The sequence below is a fragment of the Rhinolophus hipposideros genome (assembly GCF_964194185.1).
Source record: "Rhinolophus hipposideros genome assembly, chromosome: 20".
Classification (NCBI taxonomy): Eukaryota; Metazoa; Chordata; class Mammalia; order Chiroptera; family Rhinolophidae; genus Rhinolophus; species Rhinolophus hipposideros.
In genome coordinates, this window is record NC_138066.1 from 8,471,491 (window position 1) to 8,491,260 (window position 19,770).

Genomic DNA, 19,770 nt, shown 5'->3' on the forward strand with positions numbered 1-19,770 from the left:
TTAGAAAACGTGAGTCATCGCCATACCCAGATGTTCTTTCTTATTAATGATCATTATGAGACAACACCATTTGTCCTATAGCAGACAAGGGCTTACAGCGAATGTGGCCTATTTTGGTTGACAGTTTTCAACTCAACTGAAACAAAGAATAATAACAAGAGGGTTGGTCACATCTGACTCCATTAAACTCAGGAACATGCTGCTCGGCGGAAATGATTGTCAATCTTTTTGCTTTTGGATCATGGGTTTCTTACTGTTTCTCTTCTGCCCACATGGCCCCATATGTAGAAACCTACCTATTTGCAGAGACCCAAAAGGGCAGAACAATTCGTGCTTTTCATAGCAACTTTAATGATACAGGACTATCAAGCAAGCAAAACTAAAGTGACTTCTGTTTTCAGAAGCCAGAGGAACCCCAAACAGTAAACCCATTAGAATGCATTTGCAAGTCGTCCACACCCTGACATATTAACTGGTGAGGCCTAAAGAATGTCTGCAGGATTGGTTCTGCTTAGCTCAGGTCAGAGCAGATTAGCCTCCTGGTTTCTAATGGCCCAGAAAGGTCCCTTGCCATTGGCTGGCGGCCACACCGGGATCTGCCATGACTAGGATTTCTGTGTGTTGTCTGTCCTGGTGCATTATCAGGTGGGATTGCATCTGTTCAGCTGTGTAATGATGCAATGTCAGCGTGGTGTCCAGGCTGAATGGCCTTAACACTGTCCCCTCTTGGCTGCTGTAAAACCAAGACTTTATGGGTTGGGAAAGCTTCTGTGGCCACTTGAATTCCACAAAATCCGAAGGACTGGAGGTGAAGGTCTTGGGCTTTTATCTCCTCATGGGTGGGAGCCTGTTTCCAGGAGCAGAGACACACCTTGCACCTATCTGTGGATTCCAGCCGCATTGCTGACCTCAAAGGTCAGGGTGTGGATTTGCCATCTGGCCCCTCTTCTCACACCACAGAGAGAAGATGCAAATAACTCAGCTGCTGGCCGACCCCTCACCTCTGGATAACAGGCTCACTTTCTTCTCTTGTGGCTGGGTTGGGACTGTTTTACAAATGTCGATGTAAGCATTGCATTTTTGTTGTTTTTATGACGGGAGAGAAAAAGAAAGGGGAAGAGGGGTGGATTCCCTAAACAGCTCCCTGCTTCTAGTCTTTTCTCGACATTTGATCATTTTATCCCCTGGTGTCCTGATATCAAGAGTGCAGTGCTGGTGGTGTTTTCTCCCTGGCTTAAAACCCATCCAGGGTTTCTTCTTGCTTATAGAAGAGAGCCTGAATTTCTTAGCCTTGGTGTTCTCATGGCCATTCATGATCTGACTCCTTCCTTAGCTACTACTTTTTTACCTTCCATGCCTCTTTTTTTTTTTTTTTAACTAAAGTTTATCGGGCTGACAATTGTTAGTGAAGTTACATAGGTTTCAGGTGTACAATTCTGTATTACATCCTCTCTATATATCACATCGTGTGTTCACCCCCCAGAGTCAGTTCTCTTCCCATCACCATATATTTGATCCCTTCCTTCCATGCTTCTTAAACTCTGATGGAAGTGGTCCATCCACCTTTCCCCATACCTTCGCACACTGCTTTCCTGGGCCTTTCCTCATGCTGGCCACACATGGAGTATCAACCCCTAAAGTTGTTCATCCTGCCCACACTTCCTGATCTATCCCAAGAACCTTTGTTTTCTCCTCTATTAAATGGGACAATAATAGAAATTCCTTTGTTGGTTTGTGAAATGGGTTAAGTGACATAAGATGTGAAGTACTTGGTGTGCCTGGCCCAGAGCGAGTGCTCCGTAAGGGATTGTGGTCGTCATTCCTGCAGCTGATTGGAGCCTAACAATCAGAGAGGGGAAGTGGCGTCCCCCAGACAGCCACGCTAGTGGCTTCGAGAGGGATGAGTTGAGCCCTGCCCTCCGGGGTGGAAGGGCAAGACCAGAAAGGTGGAACGTAGATGCGGAAGGCAGGGAGTTGATGTGCCCAGATAGCCATTCAACCCCACAGGGCCCCTGAGAATGCCATACTCTACTCCTAAGAGGAGAACCCTGTGACTGACATTAAGATGCTGGTCGTGCGGCCCCAGTGTCCCTGAGATTGGACACAAAACAGGTCACAGAGAGCCCTGCTGTAGATGCCCCAGCCTCATTTCCTAGTCAGCTTTCTCACTGCGTTCCACAAGAGGCTGGGGTAGGTACCCGTTTCACCTTCCCTGGAGATTCTGCCCCTGTGTATCTCATAATGTGGCTCATGTGTCACACTGGCCAGGGTTCCTTGATCTAAAGTATCTTTTGTGTGTGTGTTTGGTGAAATATACATAACATAAAATGTACCATTTTTAGTAGCATTAAGTACATTTACACTGTTGTGCAGTCATCAGTCTCCACCTTCCATCTTCAAAACGTTTTCATCTTGTAAAACTGAAACTCTGTACTGGTGAAACAATAGCTTCCTGTTTCCCCCTACCCCAGTCCCTGCCGACCACCATTCTACTTTGTATTTCTAAGAATCTGACTACTCTAGGAACCTCATATAAGTGGAATCATACAGTGTTTGCCCTTTTGTGACTGCCCTATTTCACTTGGCATAATGTCCTCAAGGTTCATTCATGTCGTAACATGTGTCAGAATTTCCTTCCTTTTTCAGGCTGAACAATATCCCGTTGTATGTATATACCACGTTTTGTTTATATGTTCATCCATCAGTGGACACTTGGGATGTTTCTCCTGTTTTGGCTGTTGTGCCCAATGCTACTATACACAAGGGTGTACAAATACCTGTTAGAGTCCCTGCTTTCAGTTCTCTTGGGTATTTACCCAGAAATGGAATTGGGTCACCTGGGAATTCTATGTTTAACTTTTTGAGGAATTGCCACACAGTTTCCATAGCAGCTGTACCACTTTACATTCCCACCAGCAGTGCACAGGGTTCCAATTTTTCCGTATCCTCGTCAACACTTGCTTTTTCTGGTGTTTTGAGGGGAGCCATCCCAGTGTATGTGAGGAGATACCTCTTGTGGCTTGCACTCCCCTAACGATTAGTGATGTGGAACATCTTACTGTGGGCTTTGGCCATTTGTATATTTTCTCTGGAGAATTGTCCTCTGCCTTTTTTAAATTGGGTTATATGTTTTCTTGTTGAGTCTAAACATTTTTTGTGTCCTGGACACTGCAGCTGCTATTCTTCTTCAGCCATTGTCGATAGTAACAAGAAGAACAACTAGCTTTTATTGAGCATGTACATCCTCTTCAACTATGCTAAGTGTTTACAAGGATTTTACCCCCTTTAATTCTCATAACAACCTTTTGAGAAAGATATTGTGGTCATCTCCATTTTACCCTCGAAGAATCCACAGTTTAGAGGCCTTGCGCCACGTAGCACAGCTGGTGAAGCAATAAGGGCGTGACCTGGGTCTGACTTGGTCTCTAGATGTTAATACAGAGCTCCTAGCGTCATCCAATGTCTTCATGAGGAAACAGTTCAGCCATACCAGCGTTTGAGGAAAGAAGTGATATTTTATAGGAAACCACCCAGGCCTTGGGAACTTGGTCCCTCCAGAAAATCACATTTACCTTCAGATAGAGAATCACTTCCTAAAATCCCAAAGGTTTGCCTAGGAAGCAAACACAGAAATGTATGGCATTTTAAGTGTGAAACCCTCAGTTGTTCCCAGAAGCTTTCTAAAGAGAGTAATATGATATATTCACCAAGGATCCAAGTTCCTGCTTAAAGTCATTTCGTTGGTGGATGCAGTATTGTTCTCAGGGTCCAATCCTTTCTTCACTTGCAACTAACAGCTTTGTGATCGTCAGGCCCTTTTCATCTGAGATACAGAGCATTGCTCCCTTTCGCCTGCTGTTCATCAAGATTTGGAGAGGCTGAGGGCAGGCTGAAGGCAGGGGACCCTTGTCTTGTCCCTCTAGGGGCACTAGCTTTCTAGCCCTGGGAAGGTCAAACACAACGGTTCTTTGGGGGAGCATTCTCTGTTCCTTTTATGTTGGGTTTTAGCTGGCCTTGGGTTCACACAGCTGGGGCCGGGGCCGGGGCCAGAGCCGTGACTTAGGGTTGGGAAGAAGTTGGCGGAACATTCCCCAGCAGGGCTTGGGCAGACCCAGGGAGTCCCGCCTAAAATACAGTGGACAAAGGCGCTCTTGTCCACTGGCCTGGGGGTGGGAGGCATCTGGTCAGTGACACAAGCTTGGCTATTGTATGTTGTGACCTCAGCCAACTTTTTTTAGCCGAGAGAGGAGAAAAAGAGAGAAAGTGTAAAAAAAGGGGGGAAAAAAGGAAAGAAAGAAAGCCTCAAGAAACTTTGCATCTGGAAAGTCCAGCATGCGTTGTTGATTTCCCCCACAAGAGCTGGAGCAGATTTGGAAGGAACTGTGCAATGTCGTGGGTTCTTTGTGAAAGAATAGCAATGAGAAAAGCCACAGGAACATCCCTCAGGGTGCCCAGAGCACTGACCCTGGGGTAGCTGCTTGCCTCAGCCTCATTTCCCGCAGAGGGTGCCGTGGAAAGGAAGCTGGCGGGGACCTGGGCCTGATCTAGGGACTTCAGAGACTCACCCCTGAGTTAGCAACCCCCAAAGAAGATTAGCTGTCCTCTGATGGTAAGAATCAATTCTGCTTGCTGGCAGATGTATGTGCTCAGCTTGCTTTTCTTCTGCATGTTTCTACAATGACTTTGACATGTTACAGAGGCAATTCTGACAGCCTTCTGCGATGTGGGCTCTAACTGCTGAGTTTAGAAAGTCTTGGGGCCCTGAATGCTGGGGAGCACATTTCACTGGCTGAAGGCATAAGCAGGGAGATGAGAATACTGGGCCGTTGTGCGAGAAATCAGGAGGAGAGGAAGGGAGGGGGAGGAAAAAGAATTTAAAAGGAATGTTTGTGGTGGGAAGGGGAGTCTTGGCTATCCTGGTTACCTGAGAAGCAGAGTGGTGACATGGATTTCTGTTGTGGGGATTGGAGTCCACGTGTTGCCTGCCTCATTTAACTTTTCCAAAATTTGAAGCTTGGCTTCTACCTACCTACCCATCTACCACCCCATGGCCTAGTTCTGGCTAGGACATGGTGGAGGGAAAGCTCATTAGGGGACACAGCTCCCCAGAAGGTAGTTGAGTATCTGCCCAGTACACCCAGTATCTGCATGGTGGTTCCTGGCTGGGCAGGATGCTTCTGTCTAGTTTGGTGGTGGCGGTAATGGCCACAATAAAACTAATGGACACTCTCCTGAGACTTAGGGGTAGACTAGCCTTATTTCGCCAACACCCCCTTCTTTGGAAAGAGGGCCCTCTCATCAGTCTAGAGTTTAGTGACCACTCTCTCAAGTCCGAGGGAGGTCCAGTTTCTATGGAAACGTTAGCCTGTGTCGGTGCGTACCTTCCTCCAGGATGCTGTCTCCCACTGGCTGGGTGAGATACCATCTTTGATTTTGGCCTGACTTCTGATAGGGGCCTGAACCTGTGCCCGAAGACAGAGAGTGCTTATTACCTAGGAGCACCATCTAATGGGCCGGCTGACCTCCTAGGAAAATTCACAGCAGGGCTTCTCAAAGGTTAGGGTGCATCTGAATTATCCAGGGACCTTTAAAATGCAATGTGTGCCTCTAGGGTGGGGCCCGGGACTCGGCATTTTAAATCAGCTCCCAGAGGATGCCCATCGCGCCAGTGCAGGGACCACACATGGAGAATGACTGCTGTGAAGACCCCAGGCCAATCAATCTGGTTCTGACAGACTTAAGCTGCCGGACCTGACTGCAAAGTGCTGAGGACTGTGGCTGGTCTGGCAGGTTTATGCGGAAGAAGAGATTCACAGAGAAGATGGACACTAGGGACATTCAGGGAGCGGGGAAGGGCCCAGGCGAAGCTCTTACTGGCAGAGTAAGGCAGCAACTGGGGCATGTGGGGTGCAAGCCGTCGGCGGGGTGTGCCCAAACTTAAGTAGACTTTGTGTTTGGGGTGCCATGTGAGTGGTGAACAGAAGTGCTAACTTTTAGCAGGCCCAGAACATTTCCACTGGTGCCTGCCTTTGGTGTGGGGTGAATTCGAACGTTGACTGCAGGGAAGCCCAGGATGCCAGGGCAGAAGTCTGATTGCTGGGCAAATAGAGCTCAACTGAGTGTGGTCCTGGGACTGACAGGGAAGGGGCAGGCAGACGCAGGGCTCTCAGGACCGAACTGACCGCAGTGTACCAGGATGAGAGGTGGGAGCACAGAACTCTACGGTGGGGAGGCAGAATCCCAGGGCTCTGAGGCGGGCAGCGTTCCGGGGGTAGCCTGATGCCTGTGAATCCCGTGTCTACATTTGAATGTGACTTTGCTTGGAGACCATCTGGTCCAACTTCTGTATTTTCAAGATGAGGCAATTGAGGCCAACCAGCAGAAATGAAGTAGGTTGCTCAAGATCTAACAGCAAGACAGCAGCAGCTTAAGCCTGGCACTCAGGGCCTGCCAGTTCCTATCCCGTGTTCCTTGCATGGGGCCACAAAGAGGTTGGAGGTCCCAAACCTTGATAGTAGTAAGGCCCTGGGCTCTCACCATTTGTCTAGTTTTATATGCACCAGTAATAGAGGCTCCAGAAGTGTCAGCTGAATGGGGTTGGTAGGAATTGTACCCCTAACGGACTCAAGGAAACGATTCCAGCTCCTGTTAGCCTCTCTCCTTCTGGTACTCATGGTTCAGAACCAATTAGGGCTCACAGGAAACCAGGTCTCCGAGTCAGACATTTTTGATTGGAACCACTTGGAGCACAGGCATTAGCACCGCAGAGGAACTGGAAGGAGTCTGTATGGTGAGACTCGCTGCCCTGGTGTTCTTTTGGTGCCCTTTGTCCTGCAACTGCCAACCACAAAGCTGGACCAGCTGGATCTCAGCCCCGGCAGGCCGTCAGAGGCACCCACCTTTGTGCCCTAATGAGCTCTGGCTTCCTTTCTCTAAAAGAGCACCAACTCCCCGAGGAAGCCTGCTTTTGCCCCCAGGGTATCTGTGGGCAGCAGCTGTTCACTTGCCCTTGATGTTCCTGGCAGGCTGCTTTGCATGAGGCACCGAGCCCATCCATGAGTGCCTGAACAAGCAACTTCCAACTCCCTCCTTCACTTCTTCGCTCCCCTTTGAATGAAACAAAGTGCTTGGTAAATTCGGTTATGGGGTTTTCTTCAGAGGTGTAACAACTTTAGAATGTGCCAGAAACAGACAATAGGGCATTTGGGGGTTTTGTACCTTAATATTAAAGGAAGGCTGAGGAGGAGGCTTCACTAGTATTTTTTTCTGTTTGCCCGTTCCTAATACCAAGTGTTGGCAAAACTCGCTTGTTCCCAGGCTTTTCCCTCTGCAAAGGGAATTTGCCCAGGAATCATCTAGAGGAGCCCTCACCCTATAAAGAGATCCCTAGGGAGGTGACCTATTGTGGGTGACAGATCTTCAAAATGTCCTTCAAAAATATCTTCTAGGGCAGGATGATTGATTCATTATTATGGATATAAATTAGTAGGGAAAATCAAGCATGTATTTTGAGATCCTTTAGGACTATGGGAAGTGCTAATGTCGAGCCTAGCTCCTTCCTCTGACGCATAGGGACATTTCAGCCCTAAAGAGGCTAGAACAGTGGCTTGTGGCAAAGAGGGGGAGAATTAACTGTTCGGCCTCTTCATACAGGTCTGAGGCATAATGCCCACAATTTAATATCCTGTTTGGGGCATGTATTGAATGATTTCCAAATTTTGTTAAATCGCTTCACTTTAAGGATGTCTCAGACAACATTCCTTTCCCTCCAGTTGTATTGGATTTGGGTGAGTAAATGACACCATATCTCTAGACCCAAAGATCACAAAAGAGTTGGGGCAGACCCCTCTGTCTGTCTGTCTGTCTGTCTGTCTGTCTGTCTGTCTCTCTCTCTGTCTCTCTCTCTCTCACACACACACAAGTAATGTTTTATGAACATTTGTGTTCCTGTCAGGAGGTCTTTGTCCTGTCTTCTGTTTATGTGGTTGTTCCTTTTGCTTGTGCTGGTCATTTAAATGCCTTGAAATTTCCCTTGTGGTGGTTTTGGTCTCTGTTACGAAAGACGTTCCTCCGGTGCTAGAATCCCAGTTTTTTTGAAGTCTGGCGGTCCCTGGTTTTACAGATGAGGAAACAGAGGCCCAGAGAAGCAAAAGGGACTGTAAATTACAGCTTGTCTGGGGACACAGCTTCTTTATGCCTAGGCCTATGTGACTTCTACTAATGCTTCTGTAGCTCTGAGGTGGAGACAGGATATTTGGGGCATGTGATTTTCACCTGCCAAGGAAGCGGTAGGGGGAAAGGGGTCAGCCTTCCTTAACAGCCCGCTGGGAAGTTGAGTGTGTGAATAAAATGTTAATCCCAAGCCTGTGAACAGAATCCCTCAGGTTTTTCTGCTCAGGAGGCCAGAAGCCGGAACAGGCTGATGGGAGCACTGCTTTGCCCTTTATTGCCGTGAAGCACCAGGATCAGGGAGGCCTTAGAAAGGGGACAACACTTAGGGGCTTCCTCTGGGATTCCCCACTAGACTCCAAGGTCAGGAAGCAGCCGCAGCTTCCCATCTGATTCCTGGAGCTGTTCTCCGTATTTCAGGAGCACCTGTGGGAACCCCCTTCTCTGAGGGGCCTTAAACACAGCCACGAAGACTTGGGGCACCTCCTCTGTAAATGGCAGGAGTGACTGTGATATTTGGTGGCACAATTGTGCTGGTTGGCCAATGCCAAGATTCTCCCAAGAGATGGGTGTCTGTCAGATCCCTGTCATGCTTTTTGGTGCCCCTGGGCAGAAGCCGTCAGCACAGCACCAGCCATCTCAGATACAAAAAGTTTGCTGACATCCAGAGTTCCTGTCTCCTTCAGAACCCTATTAATTGGCCCTTCTATCTCTATCTGTATGGCAGGCGCAGCGGTAATAAAAATTTTTCTTCCTGTGTCGGTGAAGTGAAGGCTCATGCAGGAATGTGTGTAAGGCCCTCACGAAGCCACTTCTCCATGATCTATTTCTTCCTACCCTCTGCTGCATGACCCACAGACACTTCAAGGCCGTGAAATGGCTTCTGAACCAGGAAGAGCCACACAACTCATCCTTGCAATTCCCAGTATCATTTGCAAATCTTTTCATCAATGCTTGTCTCACTGAAGACCCCATGTTTTCCAGTTTAGTGGTTTTTCCTGGGAGGGTTGACTTCCTGCATCCTTGCATGGACTACTTTGTAATTGTGTTAATCAAAATTCCTGGGCAACCAGATCACTCCATTCCATTTTAGGGTCAGAAAATGGAGTTTATTGTTCTGTGTCCTCTCCCTGCCCAGTCCTGACAAACAGGCCCAGTGAGTTGATTGGCCATCAAGGGGGCTCTGGGGGGTTTGCAGATGGATATTCAGGGTGGCCTGGGACCTTCGCTGAGTCTTGAAGTAGCTAGACACATCTGCCGTTCTTGAAGTGGTTTAGCCTCCAGGCTGGCAGCTCTGTGGATTCTGGGAGAAAATTCCTATGGCACTAAAGTCCCCCACTCCTCATGGGCACCCGTGATAGCCACAGTGCAAGGGTGCCTCTAATAGCTTTGTGGACGGAGGACGGTGAAGGTAGCTAATGCAGGCAAGGAAGAGCACGGCAGATGCTCCCTGGGAACGAGCTGGGGAGCCCAGTGAGTCACCTTGTGGGCACCTGTAGATATCATCTAGGGAGGCTTCTCACAGGGGTGGAGGTCTGGCATGAGCAAGCAGGGGATTCAAGCCAGTGAGATTACTGCTGGGAATGTGTCCCCATCCATCCATCCATTCACCCTGGGCAGTGAGTCCTGAGGACACTTGGATTGGACCAGGGTTTGGAAGAGTCCTGGGGACATTTGCAGTTAAGGGTTTAAAGCCTGGTCTGGAAAGTTCCTTTAATGGACTCAAAGAAACATCCCTGCTAACCAGGTGATTTCTAATAAGGGGTTTGAGTACACACCTGGAAGTTTCTAGTAACACCTCTGAGGAGCGAGTCACATTTACTGAGACATTCTGCAAATAGAGACATGGAGGGAAGAACGGCATCTTATTGGTAAAAAGCTGGAGATGAGCTTCATGTGCTTAACCCCCTTTTCAGACAGGGGTTCCAACCAGAGTGGCTCAAGGGGAAGCAGAAACGCTCAGACTCAGCATGGGAAGTAGCTGGACAGTCGTCTAAGTGCTGAGAGAAGTTTTGGCTTTTGGAATGCTCTGAGGACATCCTAAGGCAAAGCTTGGTAGGAATGAGGTCTTCAGGAAGCCCTGGGCTTCCTACTGAGTTTTCCCTCTGCAGGCAAAGTCCTTTGGTCCCATCCTGTCCACCTTAATGGATTCGGGGCTCAGGACTCCCTGTGGAAGCTGATTACTCATGTGACCAATGGTGGCTGGAGGTCAGACTCAACAACACCTGGGTCCAGTAAAGAGTCTGTGGTCTCCAAGGACCCTTCCGTTCTGTTATGTTCTCTCTGGCTGGAAACCCGTCTTTCTCCAGGAAAGAGACAAGAGCAGATATTAGATGCCAGAAGATAGGAGCACATTGGGCAGGTTCCTGGTAGGCTTGGCAGGAGGGAGAGGAAGGAGATGTTTCTTTATTGGGATGGAAAGGAAGAATGGGGTTCTGGTTTTGGTTCTCTAGGTGTCCGCACTTTTTTCTTCCTACCTCTTTGTCTTTTCTATTATCACGTGGAATTTGTGATCCAGGTTATTATTTCATTTTTTTTTTTACTCTATATATTGAGAGTAGGGATACATACGTACATATGTGCTGTAACTAGATTTATAATACTTATTTACACATTTTTAAAGCTGATTTCATGTTCAGTCCTAATTTTCATTTTACCTTGACTGCTTCATTCTTCACCTTTAATTGTCTTAACTTTCCAGGCATTTGGAATATATCTTTTAAGCACTTTTTCAAAGGAGGGCACACGAGTGAGCCTTTATCTGTAGAGAGATATATTTTGATCACCTTCACTTGTGGAAAGACAGCTCGGCCACAGAGGAAGGTCTCACATTTTCCACATAACAATCCAGAGGTGTCTTTTGAAATATGATTACAGAGAAGTCTAACACCTGCTTTATTTGTGCTCCTTCATGGGAGACACCCTCCTCCCACCTAAACAGTGATAAGACCTTATCCTCATCTTCGCTGTGTAAATATATTGTTAGGGTGTGTCAGCTTGTTGGGCTTTAAAAATCCGCTTTGCCTTGGGCAGTGTTGGGCCTTGCACAAATATGTTTTCTTTTAGCTGAGAGTTTTTTCCCCACCCTATCTATCTTTCCTGGTAGTTTCTTTTCTGTTAGAGCTTTTGTTCTAGTCTCTTAGGGAACTCCTAGCATCCATATATATCTTGGCTTGCTTTTCTGTACCTCTGTTTTCATTTTTTTTCTCATTTCTTTTGCATTCTGGGAAAACATTCTTAAATTTGTTTTGTCCATAACTAATTTTTTTGCTATACTAATTCTATACGTTATTATTGCAGCCAATACGGATGTTTCTTCTGTTACGACCTTTTAAATTCCCCTACAATTTGATCATTTCCTGTCCCTTTTTTGTATCATTTTATTTTCTTTGTCAAACCAATTTGCTTTTTGAATTAGTTTGTTCTCTCCTTATGATTGTTTTATTCTGCTACTATATCTGAAAGATATATAGATGCTATATCTTTCTGCCCTCTATTAAGGTTGCTCAATGGTTTCCTGGAAGTTTTCTTCTGTATGTATCGTATGAGGTCATGATTAAAAGTTTGTGCTTCTCCTGAGGCGTCTGGATACCCTTCCTCATTTTCTGCAGTTAAAGAAACACTGTTATCTTGTCTCCCCCACCTCCCAGTGCTTCATTGTTGAACAGTCCATTCCCTCAGATCCATTTAGAGCTGGGATTTGTTCACAAATGGGGCACACATGTTGCTTGGACTGCCATTCTCTGTCTACTTGGTTGGCGAAAAAGCTTCCTCAAATCTGTTTAAAGCCCAGTTTCTACGACAATTCCCATTATCCATCCATCCATCCATCTATCCATCCATCCGTCCGTCCGTCCACTGTTCCGGGTACTATACTGAGACTAAAGCTAGGAATGAGGTGAACATGGCCCTGCCTTCCTGAATCTTACAGTCTGTTTCTCTGGTGTGTGGCCTCTCCTCCTCCCTCTGGCCGGGTCTTCAAATCTCTCACCATTGAAAGAACATGATGATGCTACTTGGGGCCATCTTTTCCTTACCAGACTATAAAGCTTGTAGGGATTACAATGCACCGTGCCATTGCCATAGGCCCCAGCTTCCTCCCCAGGTATTTTCTGTGAGTTGCTCTCCCTGAATGGATAGAGAAAGGTTGCCAGAGCTGGAGAGAATAGTACATCCACCTGTGAGGCAGAGGAGAGGTGCCCATTATTCTTGTAGACACAGATCCTGAGGCTGGTGGCATCACTGTAGGACGTGGTGCCCTGCTTCATGCTTTGTGTCTTTACCTGTTGCCAGAGGACATTATCTATCCTTGGGTAGCTGTTTCCAGCTTTGTGTAGGAGTCTTTCCACTCTAAATAGGTATCCAGCAGAAAGGTGTGGAACGGACTCTCCAGTCTCTGGCCCAGCTGGGTCTTGGTCTTCTTGATGGCTCCCTTGCAGCCCCTGTCACTAATTGGTTGACTCCCTGTGAGTGACAGTGGAGGCCCCTCCTGGCTGCTGGGTCTGGGACTGCTCAGGGCGCACTACTAGTAAGGACCTGGTTCCCAGGGACTGAGGCCTTCCAGGCCCACCCCACCATGCCCTGACTGCTTCTGGGAGTCCAGCTGGCTATGCAGTTGGGAAAGCCGAACTTGCTGGAGAATTCTTTATGGAAGAGCCTTCAAGTAGTGCCAATCACGGCACTGGGCTCATTAGCAGTCATTGCCATGGCAACGGGTCTGCCAGAAAGTGGCTTGTTAGGCTGACAACTTCAGACATGTTATATATAGATCTGGGTGTGCAGAGAGTGGGGGTGTGGGGCCCTGCGGATATGCCTTTCTTTAGCGCTCCTATTGCTTCTGGGCTCGGGGTGTGAGAAGACAGGGAACGGGGGACCTTAAAACTGTCTGATCTGGCTGCTAAATCAGGTACCTGACGACCACCAGTTAACATCGGCAAATAACATTTGCTCACATCTGCAGAAGGTAAGCATCAGGTGTTCCCAGAAGCCCCCAGAGGGGGAAGGAGTCCCAGGTTGAACTTGAAGAGTGGTGATGGCTGTGGGGAGCTAAGAGTGGGGGTTCGTACTGACTGGAGGCCACAGAGACAAGATAGAATCTCTCTTAAAATAGTTTATTTGAAGAGTTTGGGCTAGGGGCTAGGATCCTTTTCATTAATAAGGAGCTGTGCAGCTAGACACTGTCTTTTTATAAATTGTGCTTATTAAAATTTTATGTTTCCAGTTTTGATTTCAGAAGGGATATCTTCTCTTGGTTGCTCCCTCTAAAACTGCAAACCAGTTTCTTCTGAATTCAATGAGTGTAAGACTCACCTGGGATACATGTTAAAAGGTGGCCCCCAGGCTCCAGGTTGATTTGATGGTGGGATCAGGGCCCTGGAATCTGCACTGTAACCCCCATGTCAGGTGACTGACAGGGTGGCACAGGGACCTCACTTTGAGAAACATTGCTGTAGGGGGATTTGTTTTCATCTCTGGGTAACTTCCCTTTGCTTGCTTGCTCATTTCTTCCCCCTAAGGGGAATCGGTAGCCATCATTAACAGGACAATTTTTTTGGTTGTGTTATTTTAAATAAGGAGACAATGAAGTACAGCTGGGGAATGTGACTGCTTGGATGTGGGTGGTGATATTTCTGTACATCTCCTGGGAAAGCATGTGCACACTTGGCTGGAGACTGCTACAGGCAGGAGAATCAGGCCTGAGTTGTCATCCTCCTTGGGTGGGAGCTGGGATGTCAGGTGGTGCAGGTGAAGAAATGGAGGTTGTTATGGAGAGCTGGGGAAAGATGGACCGAGGGTAGTCTGGATGTAGGTAACTGGATGGAAGTGTCTAGAACAAAGCTGATATTTTAAAGTTCGGTTTTATCATTCAATTAGCTGTGCAATGTGGGGAAAGTTGTTACACTTTCTCAGTCCCAGATTCCTCATTTTAAAATGGGGGGAGAATGGCATCTATGTGGCAGGCTTGTTGCAAGGATTAGAGATGATGAGGTAAGCGCCTGACCCAGTCCTTGGTGTACTTGCAGACATTTAGTGAGTGGTCAATGTCATTATCGATGGGCAGAAATAGAATGCGAGTGCAGGCATATCTTGAGTACCTATTAGGCTAGGGTTCTGAAGTGGTGTGGAAACCTCTTGACAAAATAGAGTGAGACTGTGCGCACACATGCATCCATTTCGGGGGCAAAAGATCTAATTTTCCTCAAATTCTCAGAGGATGCGTTTCCATATGTAGTTGTGCAAGTTGTTTACTGAATAAGGGGACCCGGATGACGGGGCCCAGGGAGACGGACACCCAGCCTTGCACTCTGGGTGGATGGTCCATCCAGGGGAAGAAGGGACAGGGTTTTATAACTCCCACAAAGTCATATTGTGCATTAGGTTAAGAATTTCTGAGTTGAGAAAACCATCTTCATCGCTGTCCATTCCCTCTGACCTTGTTCCTTGTAGGTAGGACCTGTGTCAGCCCTGCTTTTAGATCCTATTCCCATGGGAAAGAGCTGACAGAATGGAAGGGGAGAAGCCACAGGACTAAGGAAGGGAAGGGAAGGATTTAACTTGGCAGGAAGCTAATTAGAAGAATAAGTTGGTAGAGACCTTAATTATTGGGTAGTTACTCACGCTGTATCCTCTTGAAGGCTGTGGAGCAGTTCTCCCAGGACGCCTGCACCTCCACGGCCACAAGGGGTGAGGTCATGGTGGTTTGGAGGTTGTAAATGAGAGCCTGCAGGTCGAGAGGCCAACTTCTGCCTTGTTTATGTCTTTCTATAAGTCTTTTTATTGTGGTAAAATACACCTAACATATAATTGATCTTCCATGAGTTTTATACATTCACGGTTTTGTGTAACTACCACCACTGTCTAGTTCCAAACATTTTTATCACCCCCAAAATAAAACCCTGTGCTTACCCACCCACCCTCCCCAGCCCCTGGCAACCACTAGTAACTGGCTTTCTGTATATATGGATTTTCCTATTCTGGACATTTCACGTAAGTGGAATCATACAGTACGTGGCCTTTTGCGTCTAGTTTATTTCACTTGGCATGATTTCAAGGATCATCCATGTTGTAGCTTGTATTAGTACTTCATGCCTTTTGATGGCTGTTTTTTTTGTATGGATACACTGCATTGTGTTTGTGCATTCCTCAGTTAATGGACACTTGGGTTGTTTCTATCTTTTGGCTATTGTGGATAATGCTAGAACAGGGTGTATAAGTGTTTGAACGTATTTTCAATTCCCTTGGGTATGTACACAGTTGTCCCCACATCTTTTGACTCCTGACTTGTTTCAGTCTAGCCAACAGGAGTAACTTCTTTCTGTGAGACGGGAAAGGCAAGGAGGCCGCCTTGGGGGAATGGAGGAAAAGCACAGTCAGATGGCAAGCAGAGCGGGGACTGATGGCTGTGCTGGAGGGGGATGCGGACACCACTTTTGCCACGCTGGCCAAGTCAGGAAATTGGCCTAGGTGCCCTCCTCCCTTCTTTTGGCACTTCTTGGCCCCTCTTGGCTCAGCATCATGGGTGCCTCCCCTGCAGGCATTTTTTAGTGTTCAAGATGGCGGGTCCTGCATTTTCTAGCTGGGGAGACCTCAGAGCAGTAATAGTATCTCCTTGGTCATCAGGGTCCTCAAATGTAAACCAGCGCCTTTTCTGACCCCACAGCGTTATTTAGATAAATTAACTAGAGTCATTCTAAAGAGAAAAGCACCATGCAGCAGGTGTCGTCGTCGCTACTTACAGGTAGGGCACAGAGAGTCAAAGGTTCAGTCCACTCAATCAGCCGGCCCAGCTAGGGAGAGTTCTCTTCATCGCTCAGCCTTCTCACCACAATGTAGTCGTCAGTGTCTTAGTGTGTTACTCTCCCCAGCAGGCCTGTGTTTGTCTTTTAAGTCAGGTCGTCTTGGAAACAGAAACCTGGGAGATGCGATTGTTAATAGTGACAGTTCAGACGCAATGAGGGTGAGGTTGGGGTGAACTTCACACCACAATGGAGGCTACGTGAAGCCTGCTCTTCTTACTCGGCACCTAGATGGCCCCCCTTACACTGGAAACCCCCATTTAGTGAGCATTCTTAGTGACCGGCACTTTCCCAGATGCCGAATTTGTTATTATTAATCTCCGCAGTGTCTTCCACAACTGGGATAACATCCTCCTCCATTTTACAGATGTGGAAATAGACACAGCTGACGCACGCACTACTCAACAGAAAGCTATATTGGTCTTGCATGTATTTTGACCACCTGACAATCTGGGAGAGGCCAGAGCAGTGTCTGGAGGCCCAGGTAAACATGCTCATGTGCCTGCTGGTGAGAAGGCTCCCCGCCTGCTGTCCATCTCCCTGGCACCTGGCAGTTTCAAAGCCAGGCTTTCACACTGAATCATAGACTGCTGCAGGTTAACAGGTGTGGGAGACAGAAGCATTCAGGGCATAGGGGAAGGTTAAATTAAATAGTAAAACTTCATAATGAAACATACACCGCAGCTACACAGAAGGCCACGGGGAGGCCGAGTTTACTTGAAGTCCCAGGAGCACCTAGGATCGATCCCATCCTGCAGAGGGCACGCAGGGCATCTCAGGAAGCAGAAGCACGTGGCTTTGCAGTCTGCAGAAAGCGGAGAGCAGTCGGGGAGCTCTCTACTGCTCACTTTCAATCTGTTATCTTGTTTTCCTAAGCTGTGGTCATCAGTGACCAAAAACTACCTTGTGGGCATGGCTGGGGGTTGCTGAGGACATCTAGAGCTGATTCGTTTTAATATTTCTGAACAGGGTCCAGCTTTGCTGAGAAATTCATGGCTCCTCTCCTCCTGTGGCTAGAATCCTGACTTTGGTCAATTTACTTTCTTCACAAGGCACAGAAATTATGTGAGCTAATTTGAACCTTCTTTCCTTACACTCAAATGTTCTTTAGCCAACAACTTTTATTTTTATGTTTATTGAAGAGAATTTAGATGGAAGAGATAAATACAAAGAAGGGAATAAAAAGTTCCTATAATTCCACCACTGGAAATCAATTCTGTTTTAGCGTCTGTGTCTATACCTAGCTTCTCTGTGTTCTATATATATTTTCCTCCTTTTTTTTTTTTTAAAGGAAAGTACTACTGTGTATGGTTAAAAGAATTAAACTGCACATAAGTGCGTATGATGAAAGGACAGTCTCCGTTTTGTCTCAGATTTCCAGTTCTCTTCAAGTGATTCGGACCCTTGAGAAAACCCCACCTCGCTCTTTATCGATTCTGGGCATTATTATAGAGGGTTTTACATCTTGCTCTGCTGAGACTTGTATTAATTACTTCTGGTAGGTTCTCACAGCAGGCCCTGGGGCTTATCTGCTGCTCTGCTCGGTGGTCCCAGGATTTCAGGCTTCAGATTCCACAGCGGGAGTTCGTAGAGTGATGGACCCCCAGGAAGTGAGACCCCCAGTGAGAGTTTTCTAAGGGCTACGACGAGAAAGTCCAGCTCTGTTAACTGACTGGCACTTCCCTCTGTCCTCTAGGGGAAGCTGTCCCTGCTGCGGTGGCTCTGAAAAGGCAAGCACTCCTCACACCTCACACTCAGGCAACTGCCGAAATCACACACGTGTGGCCTGTGACCTCCCTTGGGGAGTCCTGTGGGCAATCCCCCCAGCCCCCAACATGGAGCTATTCCAGGGTGACTTCATCTGCCTCTGACTTCCTGGTTGAAAAACAGTTACTGCAGAAATGCCAGACGTGTGTGACCTTTTCTTTTCTCCTCAACAGAAGCCTGGAATGGTCCCCCCTCCGCCAGGAGAAGAAAGCCAGACTATTGTTCTTCCACCTGGCTGGCAAAGCTACCTGTCTCCTCAGGGGCGGCGTTACTATGTCAACACGACCACCAATGGTGAGTCCCAGCCTGGGAAGCATTCTCACCAGCCCCCCGGTTTCTGTCTCTCTGGAGGGGCAGGTTTTCTCCTCCCCCCTCCACCTCCTGGTTTTCAGACTTTTTCTTCAGAAATCTACCTCAGAGTCTGCTTTTTGCCCAGAGCTTCATGGGAGGGATCTGAAGCTGGATTGGGAAGGCTGCCCTTCAAGGTTGGGGTCATTTTCAGACCCTCACAACCTGAACATGTTCGTTGAACCCAACCTCACGGTGTGGAACTGTGTTTTCCGAATTGGGATCTCGAACAGTTCTGTGGTCAACAGCTGGTTTAAATCAAGTGGAACAGGTTTAGCTACTGCATGATTTCTGGGCATTTTGAATGTATTAAATGATGTAGGATCTCCCAAACAGGCATTGCAAGTGTGGTTTTCCGACCTTCACAGCATTTCTTTCTCTTCCCTGAATTGTCTCTCTGGCTGGCATTTCTTGGTATGTTCTTTGGGGAATGCTGGGGCTACTTAGGGATTATTTATTCTAACAGATTAAATCCATATGTGTTTCTGTGTTAGGACTGCATCTCCATGCCCCCAATTACTAGGGACTTCCTGAACCTTCACGATGACTCCAGGATCCCAGGTTGTAGATGGGAGGGTAACTGGCAAGAAGGCGGGAGAAAGTTTATAAAAGGACCTTGTGGGGGCGGCCGGTTAGCTCAGTTGGTTAGAGAGCAGGTGCTCTTAACAACAAGGTTGCTGGTTCGATCCCTGCATGGGCCGCTATGAGCTGCGCCCTCCACAACTAGATTGAAACAACTACTTGACTAGGAGCTGATGGGTCCTGGAAAAACACACTATAAACAAACAAACAAACAGATAAAAGGAGTTTTGATGGGTTCCTATAACAAGTGAGCAGAGTCGTGCTGCTGACTGGTCATGGGCAGGGCAGAGCAAAACTAGCAAACAGCTCTGTCTCTTGACCTCCAGGATTCCCCAAGGAAATCGCTGTGAGAGAACAAAGGATAGAAATACAGAAAGTTAGATTTGGTAGAAATCACAGATGTTTGTGCCAACTCAGAAGCTGAAATCCTACCCAAATCCACCTGTTGGCTCAGTCGTGGTTCTCACTTCCCTCATCTGTGTCTACCTGACTTACTGCCACCTCGTCCTACCTGATGGGATCCTTAATATGGTTGATGATTAGGAGCCTGCACTTCAAGGTGTCCTGGTGACAGAAGAGCCAGCTGCTGTTTAGCAGGAGCAACAGAGAAAGCAGCTGACAGCTGCCACTCGGGCGGTTGGTTTGTTCATATGCCCTGGCAACCTGGCCTTCCACGGGCTCGAAGTGGGTGTTCCAGTTGAATAGGCAAGTGGGGTTTCTAGGAAAAGGGAAGTAGGACTATTTCTGACCATTCTAATCTTCAGCTTCCTCAAAACAAACACATGGGTAGCTTTACTGTTATCAGACTTTGAAGTTTCAGAGGAAAATGTTTTATGTGCAACTCCCCAACTGCAAAATGCAGAAATTGGACCATATGATCCTGAGATCATCAAGAATTTGGATCCATGCCAGGGCGGGGGTAAAAGTGGCTTTCTAAAATCAGCATTTTGTGGTGTGTGTGTGTGTGTGTGTGTGTTTTAAATTAGAAAACAGTATATTCTCAGTAAAAAAAAATTTAGTAAGTGGGAAAAGTGTTTAAAACAAAAATACCTGGTTCCATTCCCTGGAGCTGTTTATCACACATATTCTTCTAGCTATTCATATTCTC

The 19,770-nt window shown here is 47.3% G+C and overlaps 1 protein-coding gene across 9 annotated transcripts in view; it reads left to right on the forward strand.

Annotated features, from left to right (window-relative positions):
* GAS7 (growth arrest specific 7) overlaps positions 1-19,770 on the forward strand; it is a 210,905-nt gene that overhangs the window by 105,690 nt on the left and 85,445 nt on the right. For 7 of the 9 annotated variants that reach the window (XM_081028078.1, XM_081028081.1, XM_081028082.1 and 4 more), the window contains exon 2: positions 17,906-18,026. In XM_081028078.1, the coding sequence (XP_080884204.1) occupies positions 17,906-18,026 (121 nt within the window). Of the gene's footprint in view, positions 1-12,958; positions 13,133-17,905; positions 18,027-19,770 lie in introns of those variants that run through there. The other 2 variants (XM_081028087.1, XM_081028083.1) reach the window with 1 other exon arrangement.